At 42.0% G+C, this 18,653-nt stretch overlaps 1 protein-coding gene across 1 annotated transcript in view; it reads left to right on the forward strand.

Annotated features, from left to right (window-relative positions):
* RRP9 (ribosomal RNA processing 9, U3 small nucleolar RNA binding protein) overlaps positions 1–18,653 on the forward strand; it is a 63,395-nt gene that overhangs the window by 18,422 nt on the left and 26,320 nt on the right. The window contains exons 5-7 of the mRNA XM_030207542.1: positions 3,730–3,771; positions 4,197–4,323; positions 9,431–9,552. Coding sequence (XP_030063402.1) covers positions 3,730–3,771; positions 4,197–4,323; positions 9,431–9,552 — 291 coding nt within the window. The remainder of the gene's footprint in view (positions 1–3,729; positions 3,772–4,196; positions 4,324–9,430; positions 9,553–18,653) is intronic.

Below are 18,653 nucleotides of genomic sequence, written 5' to 3' on the forward strand. Positions count from 1 at the left end.
ACTCATGATCCATTCTTGATGATTGAAGTCATCATAGTCTGAACAAAGACGGCGTAGGCGTAGAAATTGACTTATCGGGAGGTTGCTTTTGAGATTTGGATTTTGGTAACTGGTATAGTGTAAGAAGGTATTGCGGTCTGTTGATTTCCTATAAATATTGTTTTTGAAAAAATATTCATTCTTGGTGATTAAAAGGTCTAAGAAATGGATTTCTTCAGTATTATGTTCCATGGTAAATTTAAGATTGGGATCTCTGCTGTTTAACCACTGGTGAAAAGACATGAGTGTTTCTGTATCTCCTTGCCAGAGAATGAAAACATCATCTATATATCGTCGGTAGATTTTGATGTGTTGTGAGAAGGAATGGGTGGAAAGATGTACTTTTTCGAAATTTCCGACGTATAGATTTGCTAAATCTGGAGCCATACTTGCACCCATGGTTGTGCCTTTTATCTGCTGGTAATATGCATTTTCGAAGCCAAAGTAATTTTTCATAAGCGCGATAGTGACACAAAGCAAAATCAGGTGGTTAGGTATCCTCTTATGGGTATTTCTTTCCTGTAGAATTTTGCTTATGATGTTGATGGCCTCTAACTGTGGGATATTGGTATATAGTGGTTCAATGTCCATGGTGACCATGATTTTTTTTTTATTTTTTTTTTTAATTACATTTGTACCCCGCACTTTCCCACTCATGGCAGGCTCAATGCGGCTTACATGGGGCAATGGAGGGTTAAGTGACTTGCCCAGAGTCACAAGGAGCTGCCTGTGCCTAAAGTGGGAATCGAACTCAGTTCCCCAGGACCAAAGTCCGCCACCCTAACCACTAGGCCACTCCTCCTCCAGCGGGCCATCGTAGTCCTGTAAAATGTTAATCATATGGGTGGTATCTTGCCCATGTGATGGAATTAGTGGTACAAATGGGCGCATGAAAAAGTCAACAAATATGGACAGAGGTTCCAAAATAGAGCTATTTCCCGAAATAATTGGTCTGCCAGGTGGATTCTCTAGTGATTTGTGAATTTTTGGGAGTATATAAATTGTTGAAATGACTGGATGCGTTACTTGCAGAAATTGTTTTGTTAGAAAACCCATGTTTGAGGCAATATCAATAAGTTCGGTAATGTCTTTTTTTTTTTTTTATATCATCTGTTGGATCCTTTGCTAAAGGGATATAAAATTCTCGGTCTTCTAATTGCCTTTTTACTTCTTTCACATAGTTAGTACGGTCCATAATGACTATTCCTCCGCATTTGTCGGCGGGTTTAATTCTTTGATGGCATTACGTTCCAAGGTGGTGGTGATATAATATCTTGGGTTTTTGTTTTTCTCGACCTTCTTTAGGTCGTTTTCCACACATGAATGAGTGGAGGAGTGGCCTAGTGGTTAGGGTGGTGGACTTTGGTCCTGGGGAACTGAGGAACTGAGTTCGATTCCGAGCACAGGCAGCTCCTTGTGACTCTGGGCAAGTCACTTAACCCTCCATTGCCCCATGTAAGCCGCATTGAGCCTGCCATGAGTGGGAAAGCGCGGGGTACAAATGTAACAAAAAAAAAAGCCGTTATTAAAGGATGGATGGGACCGGGTGGAATCCAGGTTGATGATTTCTTGACTACAGAAATTTTCTGGTGCGGACCATCATTCTTAGAGAAACGATTGAATTTAAAGTGGTCTACTCTCGTCTGAAATGCATTGTAGCCTGTAGTTGGTACAAATGATAAACCCTTTTTGAGAATACAAATTCTAATCAATGCAATTAGAAGATTTCCAATTATAATAAATGTTGTTTGGCTCCGCTATATAACTGCACTGAAGGTACAGATGAGATCAAATGGACTTTATAGACTTTAAGAACACCTAGCTGATGAGAGGAATAAGTGATCGATTGCATCTAGTCATTAAAAACACTAAGCAGATTAATTCACAAACATCTTAAAGAATCAAATATTTTTAGTTGGGCCTAAAAAATTATAGTTGCAAATATCTTTGTGCTAGATGATAGGGGGAACTGTTGGAAATGGGTTAGAATAGACTCCTCTTGGGTTATGTCTGACATAGCTAAATGGATCCTGTGACGAAACAGTAGGTTTTTAAGCCTATGAACAGTATTATTTTATGAAGTGTATTTCTCTTAATTGGCCAGCAGATGGCATTTGTTTTGTGTGTTAAAGCTGTTGCAGATTAATGGGTCCATTTACTAAGGCACGCTGAAAAATGGCTTGCAGTAGTGTAGGTTCGGGCTTTGGGCGCGCGCTGATACGTTACCGCCAGCAATTGACCTAGCAGTAAAGAATCTGGGTGGTAATGACCTATGTGCGTCAAATGCCACTTGGTGCACATCCATTATGCGCGCCCCAAAATAAAAAAAAAAATACTTTTCAGATACGCATCAAAAATGAAATTACCGCAAGAGCCATGCGGTAGTTGGGCAGTAACTCCATTTGGGTGCGCGTACACATGTGGCTTAGTAAAAGGGCCCCTAAGCTTGCAGATTAAGCTTGGTGAAAGGCAGTCTGCAGTACCATTAGCCAGACACTTTCAAAGTTGGTGCCCTGGGCTCTGATTGGCCCTGAAGTTCAGATCTAGCCAGGAGTTACTGGATTTTTCCCCAGTCTCAGCTTGGGAGTACAGAGGAGAAACATCGCTGTCATGAGACCCTGTTCAAGACTTGTGACAGTTACCTGTTATTATTTGTTGTTTTTCAAGTGTTCAGTGTTCTACTGTGACAATAAACCTGTTAGTTTATTGGCTCTGTTGTCCTGGACTGACTAAGAATCCTGGTGGTTTGTGTGTTGGGTCTGTGGGTGATTTCTAGGAACTGTGGGACATCTGGGAGTGTGGCCTCAGTGTCCTAGAAATCCTTGGGGGAAATGACCTGAGAATAATAGACTCATCCAGAGGCAAGTGGGAGGAAGGTGCTAGTATAGAGCACGTGCCCAGGTGCAGGCAGGCTTGAGCAGTGCTGGAGACAGACCCTCAAGGTGGCCGCAGGGTTAACCTCAGGTGGGTGCTAGGTGTTCCATGACGGATCCTATATATAATTAACAGTTGAACCCTCAATGTTTCTTACAATTTGAAGGGGGAAAGCATGGATTGGACTTGGTGCTGGCAGAAGCAGGAGAATGCTATAGGCTGGATGATCATGGCTCCTGAGAAGTGCAGTTGCTGTACAATGACAGATCTAGAGCTCTTTTGAGCATGTGTGTTCCATCTGTGTGTAAAACATGCTCCTCATGTAGCTGAAAAAGTGAAACTGCTGAGTAGCAGCTGAAAGAGCCAAGGAAAAGACTTGACACATATGCATGTCTCTTAGGAACCTAATGGAATAGTTTTCTGCATGGGAGAATACACATACTGATGAGAGCATTAGCATTTCTATTCGGTCCGTGAGTAAGTGTTCCTGAGGTGTCATTTGGGCAGAACATGGCACAGTTATGAAGTGTGTGCATGCATTATATAGTACCTAGAAGCACATGTACTTCTGGATATAGTTCTGGGTGCCTGTTTTATAAAGCGATCTTTATAGCGCTCCTTTTATAAAATAAGCACATTTTTTTTGGAAACTTCTATATCATTATCCCTCGTGTGTTTGATAAAAGAAAAAGCATGGGGGGAGGTACAGTGATTGCCCACTCCTGGATTGCATTCTTTGGATTTTGTCCCTGTGTGTGCTGAATGATGAAAGAGTGGTGCTCACTGTGCTAATTCTTTTTTTTTTTCTTTCAACAGCTTGAGCAGAGAGGAAAACTTCAGCGACTTGTTGCCAAAGATGTAAGTATCTACTGTGGAGGCAGGGCAAGGTGGTGCTAGTGCATTAATAGTATTTATTGCGTGACTTTCAGGCCAGTAACAGGGGGCCACCATAAGCAACTGTTGCTCTGGCTACTGCAACAACAGGGCAGGACTTGATTTTGTTTATTGTGTTTAATATTCTGACAGCAACATCTCAAATCAGTTATAGGAGTGGAAAGGAGAGCTGGAGATCCATAGGGAGCATAATTGGGCCCAAGCAGAAGTGCTGCCCATTAATTGATTTGTACATACCTAGATTTAGGGCCGTTTCTGCCTTGTAAGGAATCTGGATGAATCAAGAGTGCTCCTAATATTTACATCTCTGCTTTCCAGCCTTCTGACTGGATGGAATGCATGAAGCTGCATTTTAATGCATTTTGACAATTGAGATCTGTTTTATGTAGTTGCAGCCTCCAGATGTCACAAAGATCCAAGTACTAAGAGGTCACCAGCGACCTATCACCTGCCTGGTCATTTCCCCTGATGACCAACACATCTTCTCAGCAGCCAAAGACTGCACCATTATCAAATGTAAGTGTCATGTACTTTGTGCTACATCACCAAAGGAGGGGTCTGGTTTGGTCTTAATAACTTGATGGCATAAGCTTAACCACAAGGTAACCTAGACAGGCACCATGGATGATGACACCTTCGGGTTGAGGTGCAACAAAGAGTGGCTGAAGTCCAATGCAGAACAGATCCTGACAGCTGCATAATTTCAGAGAACCTTCAACCTGTGGGGGTTTTATTTATTTATTTATTTATTTGCATTTAAAATTGACATCAAAGATATAACTTTGAAAAAGGAAATTCAGCAATTTTTCAAAAGGAATAAACACTCCAAACTGGAAAGAAGTGATATACTTAATATAGTCTACCACGGGGGGAGAAATCACACAAACACCCTAGGAAGCTGGTATTTACCATAAGAAATAAAAGCCTAATGTTTCTTACTTTAACTCGTCCCAAAATAACTGAGAGTCCAGGACAGGATTAGCCAAACTAGGCATCCTTGCCTTTCAAAAAGAAATATATTCTGAGAATTTACTGGGGAATCTCAGCTGGTAAGTAGCTCCAATAGAAATTGCTGCTTGTTGAAATTCAAGAAATTCTATGTTGGGTCCATTTTAGAATAGCAGAAACATCTAACGGTGGAGGACTACGTTCTCCAACCTGTGGTTTTAACTATATTAATGTTTAGATGAAACATTTTTATTGGTGATGGTAACAGTACAAGGTATATATAACGTTACTATAGAACTGCAAGATATAGATATAACAGAAACCAATACAGTAACATCAAATAGAAAAATTGAAAAGCATCACCAAATCATTTTTTTAGAGTATAATTACCCTCCCCCTGAGCTTATAGAATACAATGCATAACTTAACACCCCAAAAAAGAGTGGGGGGGATCCATCATCAAAGAGATGAGTCAGCCCCCAGTCCAATCCAGTAACAAGAGAATGAATTCCGAAGTGTCTGTACTCTTATAACACCTCAGAATACCGTGGGGAATATAGCAATTCCATATCCTATCTTTCACCCCCATAAATAATAATAATTAAAAAAAAAAAAAAAAAAAAGCTGTAGAAGGATCATACAGGCTGGGTACTCCCGACCGAAAGGAGCCCCCCTCCCCACCAGTCAGCTAGAAGGAGTAGTGGAAAACACCATCAAGGCGGGGGATCATGAGAAGACTATAATGTGTTAAGAGTTAGACTCCTAGTTCTGTGAGGCAAGTGCTCAAAAAGAGCTTTTGTCTTTAGGGGAATACCCAGCACATCTCTGCGCAAGCAACATCAAAGTATGAAAGCGGTTTCTCCAGCTCTAAAAGTACGGGTGATTCCTCATTGATCCACACTCCTAAGATAACTCTTGCCCAACATCCCTGCCTTCTGGAGCAAAAGGGTGTGAGAACGATTTATGTGAAAGGCCTCATATCTGTTCAAGAGCAATCCCGCTGGTGACACTGGAACAGTGTGTTCAAACAGCCTCTCAAAATAACGTAGTATTGATTTCCAAAAATACTGAACTTTCACACAGCTGCAAAAACAATGAAAAAAGGAATTAACATCCTGATTATTTAAGGCCAGGGGCGTAGATAGTCCCATTTGTAGGAAATGTAATCGGTCCAGTGTAAAGTTGGCCCAATGTAGGACATGGAATTGGCATTCACATAATCAGCTCTAATGGAAAGCGAAGGTATATGATGGATCAACACACCAAGATCAGAGATTCAGTAGGTAAATCCAAATCTCGGCTCCAGCAGTTTTGAAGTTCTATATGACTAGGAATTGTGGAAAGTTCCGTCATCACTTTATGAAGAGAGGAGACTGATCGGCCACCATCCTGGAGTAGTTCAAAGAAATTCAATAAACGGGCCTGTAAAGGAAATGTTAGTCCTTGGATTCTAAAGTAGACACATAGTGAGACACTTGTCTATAAGCAAAAAGGTCCTGTGGTTTGACGACTACTCTGGCAAACAAATCCTCCCAATGGATTAGTTTACCTTCAGCTCCTAAAACCTGTTGTAGACACAAAACTCCTTTCACCACCTGTCATGAAATGCCTAACCAGTCGCCTGGGGTTACCCCGTGGCCACTTAGAGGGTCTATCCCCAGCATAGTTCAGGTCCATCTGCACCTGCCACTTGTGCTGTACACTAGCACCCTCCTCCCACCAACTGGGTCACAACTGCCCCCGGTCGAGTCTTCCACTCTCATCCACAGTAATTTGTAGTGGTCCCTCAGTTCCCAGAAATCAATCATAGACCCAACACACAAACCACCAGGAATCTTTATCAGTCCAGACAGGCAGGGCGAACAAACAGCTATGTTTATTCTCTTTAAAAAAAATTAAACAGTGAACCAAAAGAAGTGCAGTGGGCAAATAACAGGTAACTGAAATATGGATCAATTATTTATTCATTTATAGCACTTGTATCCCACATTTTCCCACCAACGAACAAACATCACCAAATATAAGCAAGAAATCCAATGATCTGAAGACAGCAATGTCGTATAGCTCAGTCCACAACCGTAAGGACGACAGGGCAGATGATCCTCAGTCCACAGAGCTTACCCAGTTGAACTCTCCGGCTCTGGTAGCTGTTGTAGAAAAGTCTTGGTGGCCTCTGTGGTGAGGCTTGCCCTCAGTAAAAAAAAAAAAAAAATACCCACCTTCAATCTTGCAGGATAGAGTAGTGCAAATTGGATGTGACGTTTATGAAGAGTAGCACAGATAGGCACATAGGCCCTTCACATAGTAGAAATGTGAATGGAAAAGTCCTGAAAACAGTACACTGTTTTGTTTTCATACCTCAAAGGGCCATTTGATCAGATAGCTCTTAAAATTCCACTTTATGTGCATAATTAAGTAGTTTAAAAATAATCACTCTTGGGGGACCATCTTGCGATCTCTGGCCACCCAAACGGTGAGCCCATTCTGTATGGCAGGATCCCACCACCGATTGAAGGTGGATTGTATCAACCAGCCAAGATTACAGAACAGTGCGAAGCTCACATCAGTAACTTTCTCAGGTAAACCTACTACAGCGCTGCGTATGCCTTGTAAATTACTCCAACTGGAGCAGTTCTCAATTTCATCCACCTTATCTTCCAACTTCTGTAGTGCAGATTGCGGGTTCACGTTGTTAGAAGTCAGCTGCTGCACGCGGTCCTCCAAGTCAGAGATTCGCTGACATTGCAAGGTGAAGTCCCCTCGAAGGGCCTCCAAATGCCCATCCATAACTTCCAGTTTAATAGTGACTGTTTTCAACTTTTTATCTAAGGAAGTTTCAACCGCCCACTGGACTTCCATCACAATTTCATGCACCCAAGCCGAGCTTACCTTAGGAGGCCCCTTGTGCTCCACACCCCCCATCTTAGAATTACTCGGGCATCATCTCTCGTCGTCGAAATCAGGCAGCTATTCACAGCAGGAGAAATAATTTCTGCTCTCTTCCGGGTGCAATATGTGAACTCGGCTGCGAGTTGTGTGAGGCGGTATCGTCAGTAAAACAATTCTAGGGGGAATTTCAGAAGTCGGGGCCCGGGAGCCCTTCTCACTCACATCCACTAGCCCAATATCATGTTACCTTTAACTATAAACAATTTTTATTGAACAAATGAATAAAAATAAATTAATTCAAACAGAAATGTGTGTTCAATATTTTTAGCAATTTTCATTTCTAACCCGAACTCCCCCACCCAACCCTTCGTATTCATCTTATTTCAAGATTTGTAAGGATTAGCAATCTTGTTCAGGATCAAAAGAATCCACCATCAAACAGCCGAATAACTAGTGTGAGCAAAGTCATCAAACTAATACATAATCGAAAGCTTACAAAAAACCTTTGAGATCCTGATCCTCCCCAGGCAGAAAACTCCAGAGTAACCCCTTACTAAAACTTAGGAAACACTCTGGAACCTGTTTAATACAGCACTTGTTGCTTTATGGGAAATGGTTTGCAAGTAACAATTCCAGATACACATGAAGGTTCTTGCATCCAATGCTTAAGTATGCATTGCTTCCCTAATGCGTAAGTTTTACTAAGTAGGAAACATGAGTTTTTGTCCGAGATCCCATATGCCTCCCATTTATTCAGTAAGACTCCTTTTTAACTATATTAATGTTTAAAAGTATGATGACCAATTATGTATTTACACAGGTTCATTCTCACGGGGATGATATCAGTGTAATTGTGATTGTTTAATTATTATTAAGATATTTTGTTTGGGGGACTGGGGGCACTAAATGTTTGAAAGTTAACGGGGAAAGGGGCAAGGCTGAAAGTTTGGCTAGGGTGTCTAGTGCCCTTACACCAGCCCTAGTGCTCTGTTCACCATTTGTCTATATACAGGACATCTTCCAGAATTTCAGCATGGTGTTATTGGTGCTGTCCTGCTGGGGGTTGCTGTTTTCCAGAACCTGTACATGGTTTATGGTTTATTTAGCTTGAATGCAGCACTCTTGAAAAGACTTGACAGAGTAGTGTGCAAATTATAACATTTAATGGAAAAAATGTCTTTTCAGATAGGAAAGAGTTGGGGGGTGGAACAGTATCAGCTTACTCAAGTACCAGCCATCAAGGTTATGTATTAAAAATACAAATTGCCCATCATTTTAAGAGCACAGTATTCCAGAATGAGTATGTAGAGTAATGGTAGAAGCCAAATGGGCTGGAATACCAGTATGAAGTACTTTATGTGCTCATATAAGAATTTTGTATTGAATATGGTAATGAACAGGTAACAAGTGATAGTGCATTAGAAATGGAGTGATACAGTGCCGTTCTCTGGCATCTGAGTTGATTTTGGTCACTAGACTAGACATCATCAAGCTTAGCTTTCTGATTTTCTAATCGCTCTCTCTATGTGGGGAGAGGGCATGGACAGGGCAAATGGGCAACCTTTAAATGTAGACATTTTTTTTGTTACTAAGGCCTCTTGCTTGGTCAGGATCACTTGGTGCTTGCATATTGAGCTCTGGCGAATTGGGTTCTTGGATGTGTTTTTCTGCCTGTGCTATTCCTGCATTATCAAAGGTTTGCCTCTTAGTAATTTTCATGTGTTAGGACATACTGCACTGCAGGTCTCTGCTGATGAGTGTTCATTACACAGAATTTGTTTTGCAGGGGATGTATACTCTGGAAAGAAGATCTGCGTAATCCCACGGGGGCAGAAAGGGGCAAAGGATCAGCATGGCCACACAGCGCACATCCTGACCATGACTATCTCATCAGATGGAAAGTACCTGGTAAGGAGGTGTGTGTGTATGTGCTATGGTGCTGGAAAAACATGAGTTTCTGTATTACAGGAACATATCCTGTATGTGTGTTGTATTGAGGGAACCTTTGTTTCTATATTACAGGGTGTATGGGATGGAATGGTATGCACTCTTCACAAGCTGGCTTTCTGCCTGCAAGACCTCTTTTTTCTATCTGTCACACCTTAAATCCAGCAAAACCACATATGGATTCCCTTTTACAAGGGGCATAGGTACCACTGAGTAAGCCGGAAAAATGCCTAGGTCTGCCTAATGACATGGACCGCCTGCTATCGAACTGCTGCTCACTATCCCCATTGTTCAGCATCTCTCTCACCCTCCATAATCCTCTAAACTGGGACTGGCAGCAGTGAAACCAGATAGCTGCTGAGAGGGACTTTCCTTTTCCTCTGATGTAACTTCTTTGGGTGGGAAGTGGCAGAGGAAAAGCACTGTCGGGGTCAGGGAGTGAGAGATGCCAGATCCACTGGAGGGGGGAGCCAGGAATGGAGAAATGCCTGGCTGGTTTTGGGGGTGGGGGGGTGGGGAAGAGACTAGACCTGGGAAGAGAGAGAGGGAGAGATGCTGGACCTGGTGGGGGAGCAGAGAGACAAACTGGGAGAGTTGTTGGACAAATGGAAGGAGGGAGGAAGGAACAAATACCGGACAACAAGAGGAGGGGGTCAGATTGAGAAAGGAGGAAATGCTGGCACCAGGGTGGGGGGTGCAGGAGGATGGGAAGAGGAGAGAGAAGCTGGACATGGGAAGGGACAAGGACACAGAGAAGAGGTGCTGGACAGGGATGCACAGGAGATGCTGGACAGAGTAAGATAGGGACACAGAGGAGAGATAATGAATATGATGGGTAGATGCTGAAATTGGGGTGAGGAAGGGGACAGGAACACGGTGGCATTGCTGGTCAAGACGGATAAGGGACAAGAGGAAAAATGGATGGTGCCGACTTAGGGAAATGTGAAAAGGACAGGAGACCCTGGAAAGAGTTGACAAAAGTAGGAAAGAGAAAGTGAGACCAAAGCCCAATGCTCAGAGAAAGGTAGAAAATAGTATTTTTCTCTGAATTGTTTTTAATTGTAATAATCGTCTTTGGGAAACATGCATCTCTGATATCTTGCATTCCAGCTTCTATTTCTATTACTATAACAGGTTTTCTATATAGGTTTGGAATGTGTTTTGTTTACTGGAGCTCTGAAAGGATCCTCCCCCTCCAAATCTTCACTACCTTGGGAGGATGGTGTTATAGGGGTCCATCTTAATTTTTCCTCTTGGGGTTCATTCAGTTCTAGCTGCACCACTGCATTTTAATGCTTACTTTTGGCCCATTTCCTAATACAAAAGACACCTCATGGGTACTAAAGTTTGCTCAGTATGACTTCTGTAATCTCAGTCTTGGTCTTAAATGACCACATGAGTTCAAAGGAGAATCCATTCTTCCTCTCTAGTGCTGAATTAGAGTTCAAATCCCACATAAGCTGAACTATTTTAAATTTTAAATTTCTATCTTTGTAGCTGCCATCCTGTCCTTCCCTGCAAACCCAAACACATATTTTTAAACACCTGTTTATAGCAGTTCAGTCCATAAACATAGAAAAAAATACTTGCTCTGTTCCTCAACCACTTGGAATCACCAGTCCCTCCAACACCCTTCAGGCGAGACGCCTGCATCATGAGAGCCTGCACCCTCCCTCTGCTCTGAAGACGAGCCCTCTCCTACTATTTCTGTTGGCATTGTAAGTAGTATACTATCAGCACCACGGGCCTTTAAAATGGAACAAAGTTCTTTAATGAATGAGCCTTGACCCGACACGGGCCGTGTTTCGGTGACTAGCACCTGCGTCAGGGGTCTACATAAAATACAAAACATAGAAATAATATATTTTTAAAAATTGTTAACATATAATGAATAAAACCAAGAATTAAAAATAATATTTAGACTCATCAAGCATACATATATAAGCCTATATAAACACCTAAAGCATTTAATATTTTAACATTGCATTTAGTAATTTAACATTCTCATATATTATTATATAGTAATTTGAAAATAAATGGATAATTAATCAAAACAAAAATGGTAATGGTAACTCACCACAGTGATGACGTGGAAAACTTGGGGAATAACTCGAATATTTTCATCTACAATATTCCTTACTTTTGGACAAAAAATTTTTCATATATTAATATATGTTTAAAATGCTTATTTTAATTATTAATAATATATTTTATAGAAAGGCCATATTATATAATACTGGCTATAACTGAATTTAAAAATAATTTTTTAAAACATTTTAAAATATACAACAAATTTCAAACATTACACTGATAATATCATGAGCCTTCAAAAACATTCAAATCAGCACAGAATAAATAGATATATACATCTCCCTCTGCTCTGAAGACGAGCCCTCTCCTACTATTTCTGTTGGCATTGTAAGTAGTATACTATGCCATACTTTGTATTTGTGTTATCCCTGGTCCATTGGGAGGGGAAACACTTCAGCCTCGTGGGCTGAAAAAATAAGAGAGGCAATTTAGACTTAGATATAGGCGCAACCAGTAAAAATCTTTATTGGTATATCACTAAGCCAAATACAAAGTAATTGTTCTTTCTGGAGCAAGTTATCATACAGCAAAGCAAGACGCAAATCTTGAATAACAAAGACTGCTCAGCTAACACTGTCCCAGCCATCACATATATACTCTTTGTAAGTTTCGTTTTCTCCCAAATCATATGATTTCCCCTAAACTAGAATCATTAGGTAGCCTATGCCGTATATGGATTGTTTCTGTATCATATCAGTCTCTCCTGATGTGTATGCATGTGCACACTCAGTGGCCATTGGCTAATTTGCTATCAGTACTGCGTGCAGTTAGTCACAGAGCAAAAATACATATTACAATACCCTTGTGTCCTTTCTTCCTAAAACTGAAACATTCTGGCCATCTTAGGCTCACTGTATCCTCAGTCTCTCTCAGCACCTCCCAAGGTTATATCCAGCTTATATGAAAGTCCTGCTCAGCTCCAGCCAAATTTGCATCCTTGAAGTGTCATTCCTCAGTCCTGAGAAAGCACTGTATGTTAAAAAGATGGCAACGTATTAGGCTAACTTGTGAGAACCAAATAAAGCAATGTAAAGGCTTTTTGTAACAGGCCTAGCATAGGAAGGAATATACATATTGTTACTTGAATGTTTTTACTGCTGTAATTTGTCTATTTCTCATATTAGATTTATTCTTATTGTATATCACCTTGAGTGAATTCCTTCAAGAAGGCGGTAAATACAAATAAGTACCTGTATATGTAAGCCGCATTGAGCCTGCCATGAGTGGGAAAGCGCGGGGTACAAATGTAACAATATATATATATATATATATCCTAATAAATAAATTTCTGTAGTGCTACTAGACAATACACAGTGATGTACACGAACACATAAGAGATGGTCCCTGCTCGACATAGCTTACAATCTGTCCAAATCAGACAAATGAGAGATCAGGGATTTCTGTTTTATTATAGGAATGATTTGAAACAACATGGGTTTTGAACAGCTGAATAAGGGGCAAATAATTAAAAGTAGCTTCAAAAAGGTGGTCTTTTAGCCTGGATTTGAGTAGGGCCAGAGACAGAACATGATGTACCAACTCAGGAAATCTATTCCAGGCATATGGTGCAGCAAAATGGAAAGAATGGACTCAAGTTGGTGGTGGAGAAGGGAACAGATAAGAGTTGTTACCTGATGAACAGAGTTCAAGGAGGTGGGAGTTATGGAAGCTGAGAGAGCAATGATATTGCGAAACTGCAGAATGTATTTACTTGTAAATCAGTAAAAGGCTTATGAACCGTATACAGAAATGATAGGGAGCCAATGAAATGACTTAAGGATAGGGCTTATTTGAGCATAGCAACACTGGCAGAAGATATGTTGTATAACAGAATTTTGAACATATTTAAGGGTAGAGAAATGTTTTAGTCTTCAAACTGCTGTGTTTACACCACCACTCAAAAAAAACCTCTGGATCCTACTTGCCCTTCCAGCTAACGTCCCATCTCCCTCCTCCGCTTCTATCCCACTACTGTAACTTGCTTCTTACAGGTCTCCCACTGAATCATGTTTCTTTATTTTATCTACTCCAAATTCTTCTTCACAATTTCTACTAATTTTGCTAGACTTTTCTCGAGCCACTTTGTTGGCTTCCTACTCATTTACATATACAATTCATACTTCTATGGCATCCCAACCAATCAGAACTTGTGACTTATGCCCATCTACCATGCAGAGCTCTGCCCATAAAGGACACAGTGCACTGCAGTCAGTTTCTCTCTATCTCCAGCAGACAGAAGGATGTAACCTGTGCAGCTTTGGTAGATGCTGATGCTTGGTCCTGGCCTTTAGTGGGTTCAGTGGAGCTGGGGGTGCTTCATAGCAGCTTGGGTTCTTCCCCCCCCCCCCCCCCCTTTTTTTTTTGCGATTTATTTTATGACTGAGTTTCTAATCCCTTGCCGCCGCCTTTTTTTTTTTTTTAATAGCTACTTGGTTTTGAGGGGGTTTCTGTGCAGTCTGCACCCAGTGCTGCAGCGCCTGCTTCAGTAAAGACAACTCTTTGAGGATTTTATTTTTTCAGGACATGTGCCTTTCTTTTTTTCTTTTTTACAACAGCATCTGTGGAACCTGTTAAGCGCTATTCCTCACGTGGGAGTCAGTAAGCAGTGTTGGGCTCCTTCCTCTTTCCCCTACTGCCAAACTGGCCCAGGTGTTAGTTCACTTGGAGCTGAAAGGATGCAAGCTTCTCTTTTAGTGGGCTCCATGGCAGTTTCCACAGACTGTGCTTCACCAGTAGCCATCTTTGAAGCACCGGTTCAACTTTAGCACCCTATGTCAGCAGCTCCTTTCTTGAGTTCTGCTTTGTCAGATGTCCCCTCTGCTCAGTCAGTGTCAGATAGTCGTAGAAATGTCCATATTGCTTCCTCTGAGGTGCCATACTCTCCAGAGTTTTGTTTTAATCCTGCATCAAAATTATTTGATGAAGAGGAATTGGCCTTATCTTAGCTCCACAAAGTCTCTCTTAAGTTTGGCTGACCAGTCTTTTAAGAAAAGACATTTGGATACTCAGCAGGACTTAGATGAGGAATCGGTACATTTGGGTCATGGTTCAGAAGCAGCCCTGGCTCTTGCCATTCTGACCCCCTTGAGGAGGGAGAAATCCTTGCTGAAGAGGGTGATGATCCCACCACAGCCAGCCTTTTCCATAAGGAGGCATTACCATCCCTTATTACTGAGGCTTTAGAAGTTTTAAATACTTAATCTCCAGAGCCTGAAAATGTGGCAGCTACTTCTCGTCCTCTAACGTCAGGAACCATGAAACCACCAAAGGCTTTTCTTTTCATGCTGTGACTCAGGAATTAACACATGCATCCAGCTTTTCCTATATAGGCACACAGCTTTGGAATGCATTACCAGTTGATGTGAAAAAAATGCGTGACCTAATCAGCTTTTGGAAATCACTGAAGACCTACCTCTTCAACAGAGCATACCACAACAATCCATCATTTGAACTTTAGCGCATTACTGCTTTTAACTGTTATTTCGATTGTGATCTCTTTATACCTGATGCTTTATTCCATTATGTTACCCATATTCTTATGTAATTATTAATTGTATCTTTTACTCTGGTATGACGTTAGTCATGGCGGAACAATGTAAGCCACATTGAGCCTGCAAATAGGTGGGGAAATGTGGGATACAAATGCAACAAATTAATTTCTGCCCAGTGAGACACCTCTGAGGTTAATGGTTAGTACGGTGGTAGGTGGAAAAATGTGGAATACAAATGCAACAAATAAATTAATTTCTCCCAGTGAGACACCTCTGAGGTTAATGGTTAGTACGGTGGTAGGTGGAAAAATGTGGAATACAAATGCAACAAATAAATTAATTTCTCCCAGTGAGACACCTCTGAGGTTAATGGTTAGTACGGTGGCTTGGGAACCAGGTTCCTTTTTCCTACTGCAACTCCTTTTGACTCTGGGCAAGTCACCTACCTCTCCATTGCCCCAAGTACAAAGTAAGTAGCTGGATGCATGTGTTAATTCCTGAGTCACAGCATGAAAAGAAAAGCCTTTGGTGGTTTCATGGTTCCTGACGTTAGAGGACGAGAAATAGCTGCCACATTTTCAGGCTCTGGAGATTAAGTATTTAAAACTTCTAAAGCCTCAGTAATAAGGGATGGTAATGCCTCCTTATGGAAAAGGCTGGCTGTGGTGGGATCATCTCTAAATCCACTTGGATTGTAGCCACAGAAAGACGGTATATCAAATTCCAAATCTCATTCTTTGCTGCTTTAAGCTAAATTTGCTGGTGGGTGCTCTGATCACTGCAGTGATTAAAAAGACCACACTCCCTATGGAAGGTGGCATTGCTCTTAAAGATGTCCAGGATCACAGGCTAGAATCTTTGCTGAAGCTTTCTTTTGAAGTGGCTTCCTTGTGCTTACAGGCAACAGTATGTGGTTTTTATGCAGCTCAGGAATGCCTGAGTTCAGTTTAAAAAGCTTTTATAGAGATCTGCCTCACCCCCCCCCCCCCCCCCCCCTTTGAGGTTGATCTGGCAGATTTGCTCTATGGTCTGCTTACAGTTACAGCTAAGTAGATGTCCCTGGCAGTGTCTGCAAGATGTTGGCGCTAGCTTTGGCACTGGACAGCAGATGTAGCTTCAAAGTCCAGATTGGCTAGATTGCCCTTTAGGAAGATTTGGAAAGGATAGTGAAGAATCTGGTTGACTCTAAAGGTCAACTTTTGCCAGAGGACAAACCTAAGACCTCATTTCGGTCAGCTCAGCCTCGCTCCAGTTTCAGAGATGTTAGACTCTATAGGCTAAGGAAGTCATCTTCCTATGAGAGATCTCATTTCCTTCCAACAGAAACACTCTTCCTTTCATGGAGACAGAAGAAACTGCTCCAGCGTCCAGATTCTCTAAATCCTCTCGCACTGCCCAATGATGAGCTGCCGGTCCACTCCACGAATGTTGTCATTGGAGGACATCCGTCCTGATCTTTGGAGGAGTGGACTAAAATCACTTCAGACCAGTTGGTCTTGGATATCGTAAGGGACTGATACAAATTGGAGTTCCCCCACCCACTCACTGATTTATTTTTCTTAGTTTCCCTGCAAGATGCAGTTGAAAAGGCTTGCAGTTTTTTCCACACTGCAGGACCATGCTTACGGGTGGTACAAACTATCCCTCTCTGTGACAGAAGTCAAGGAAAGTATCCCGTCTACTTTGTAGTTCCAAAAAGGTGGGGGGGTTCCATTCGACCGATCCTAAACCTCAACAGAACGCTCAAGTCCAGAATTTCAGGATGGTGACTAGGGGTCAGTAATAACAGCTGCTCAACCAAACAAGTATCTGTCTTCTGTCAATCTCAAGGAAGCTTATTTCCCTAACCTAATTTGGCCTCATCTGAGGTTTCTTTGTTTCGCCATTCTGGGCAAACATCAATTTCGAGCAACGCCATTTGCCTTTTTCCAAAATAATGGAGGTGGTAGGAGCTGCTTTTCTTTGGCATGAAGGCATTTGTGTGCAACCTTATCTAGATGATTTGGTAAATTATTCAACACCAAATTGGGAAAAGTCTTTCTCCCATCAGAGCATCAGAAGCTCAAGCTTCAAAGCTCCAATTTTCTATATCTCTTCACCCTATGGGCTTGGGATTACATCCAGGTGCTAAGGTCCATTCAGCCACATTAGATGGGCTCCCTTTAGCTGGAGTGTCCTCATGTGGGACCTCACCATCTTTACTCAGTAGATGGTCTCCCACTACCGCTGACTTATCAGGTTCACCTTCCCTGGATGATTCAGTCAAGAGCGAGTCTGGACTGGATGCTGTGTCCTGTAATCTCCAGAGAGGCCTTCTCCTTGCCTTCTCAGATTGGATAGTAATGACGTCGGCCTTTCCATCTGGGGAGCCCATTGTCTTGATCAAACAGCTCAAGGTCTCTGGCCTCCAGTGGAAGCTTTATGGTAGGTCAATCGCCCAACAACAGCCTATCACCAGGCAAGGGCAACCAAAAATGCTCGGCTGGCTCAGGAAGCACAGCTTCTTTTTCACTCTCTAGAGAATCATTTGCCTCTGATATTGGTGGGGCATATTGCATCAAGTTTATTTCCTTAGCAGACATTCCTTGGGCTTGTAGGGGTCTAGGCTCCTGCCTATGTAGCTATAATACAGAGCTTAGCTTGGCAACCTCCATCAATTTATGATTCAGGAGGAACTTTAGCCTGAATTTGCTCATCAGCAGACTTTCTGGCCTACTTAGCTGATATCATTATTGCACAGCTATTGTTCCCTTAACTTGTACAGAGATAAGGCTCTCCGGTTGACTTCAGACACTGGTGCCTAGGTCCGAGGACTTTCCAGAGTTCCAAGAACTGCATCTTCAGTGATGTACAATAAACATTCTTGTAGTTTGTGGAGTCAGAATGTTCAAAACAAAATTAACTGTTTACATTTTCTTTGGGGTCGGATCCTTGGTGAGAACTGTATAAAAAAGGCCTCTTTGGAGACAAAAATTCACCTAATCACTCATCGGATCCAAGCTGTCATTGTGAATTGCCTATCAACTGTAGAGCTCAACTGGACTCCTCTTTATATCTCTCTGCACTGCTGGGACAATCTAGGGTTCTTTCTACCAGCTGTACAGCTGCTGTCTTGCATAGACATTGTGAGAAAAAAAGATCTGTTTTCCATCAGGTAGTATAAACACAAGTTGTGTCATTGCTGTTGGGCAATAAGCAGGCAGTCCAATTTCTGTGCCTAGGGAGTGCGTGTTTACTCTGACTTGGCTTTTGATAAGAGCATTTGTGTATTATCTCTTTAAGGGCTACCTAGCACCTGTACTTTAATCCAGTGGCGTAGGTATGGGGTGGGCCATGGAGGCCTAGCGCCCCCCCCCCCCCCCCCCCCCCCCGGTTTGGCTGGCGGGGTCCCCGCACTGGTCTCACTGCATTGCCTACTCTGCTCTTCTCAGTTGCACCGTGCACTTTCGTTTTAGTGAAAGTGAGCATGCGTCACACATG

Source organism: Microcaecilia unicolor, chromosome 6 (genome assembly GCF_901765095.1).
Source record: "Microcaecilia unicolor chromosome 6, aMicUni1.1, whole genome shotgun sequence".
Classification (NCBI taxonomy): domain Eukaryota; kingdom Metazoa; phylum Chordata; class Amphibia; order Gymnophiona; family Siphonopidae; genus Microcaecilia; species Microcaecilia unicolor.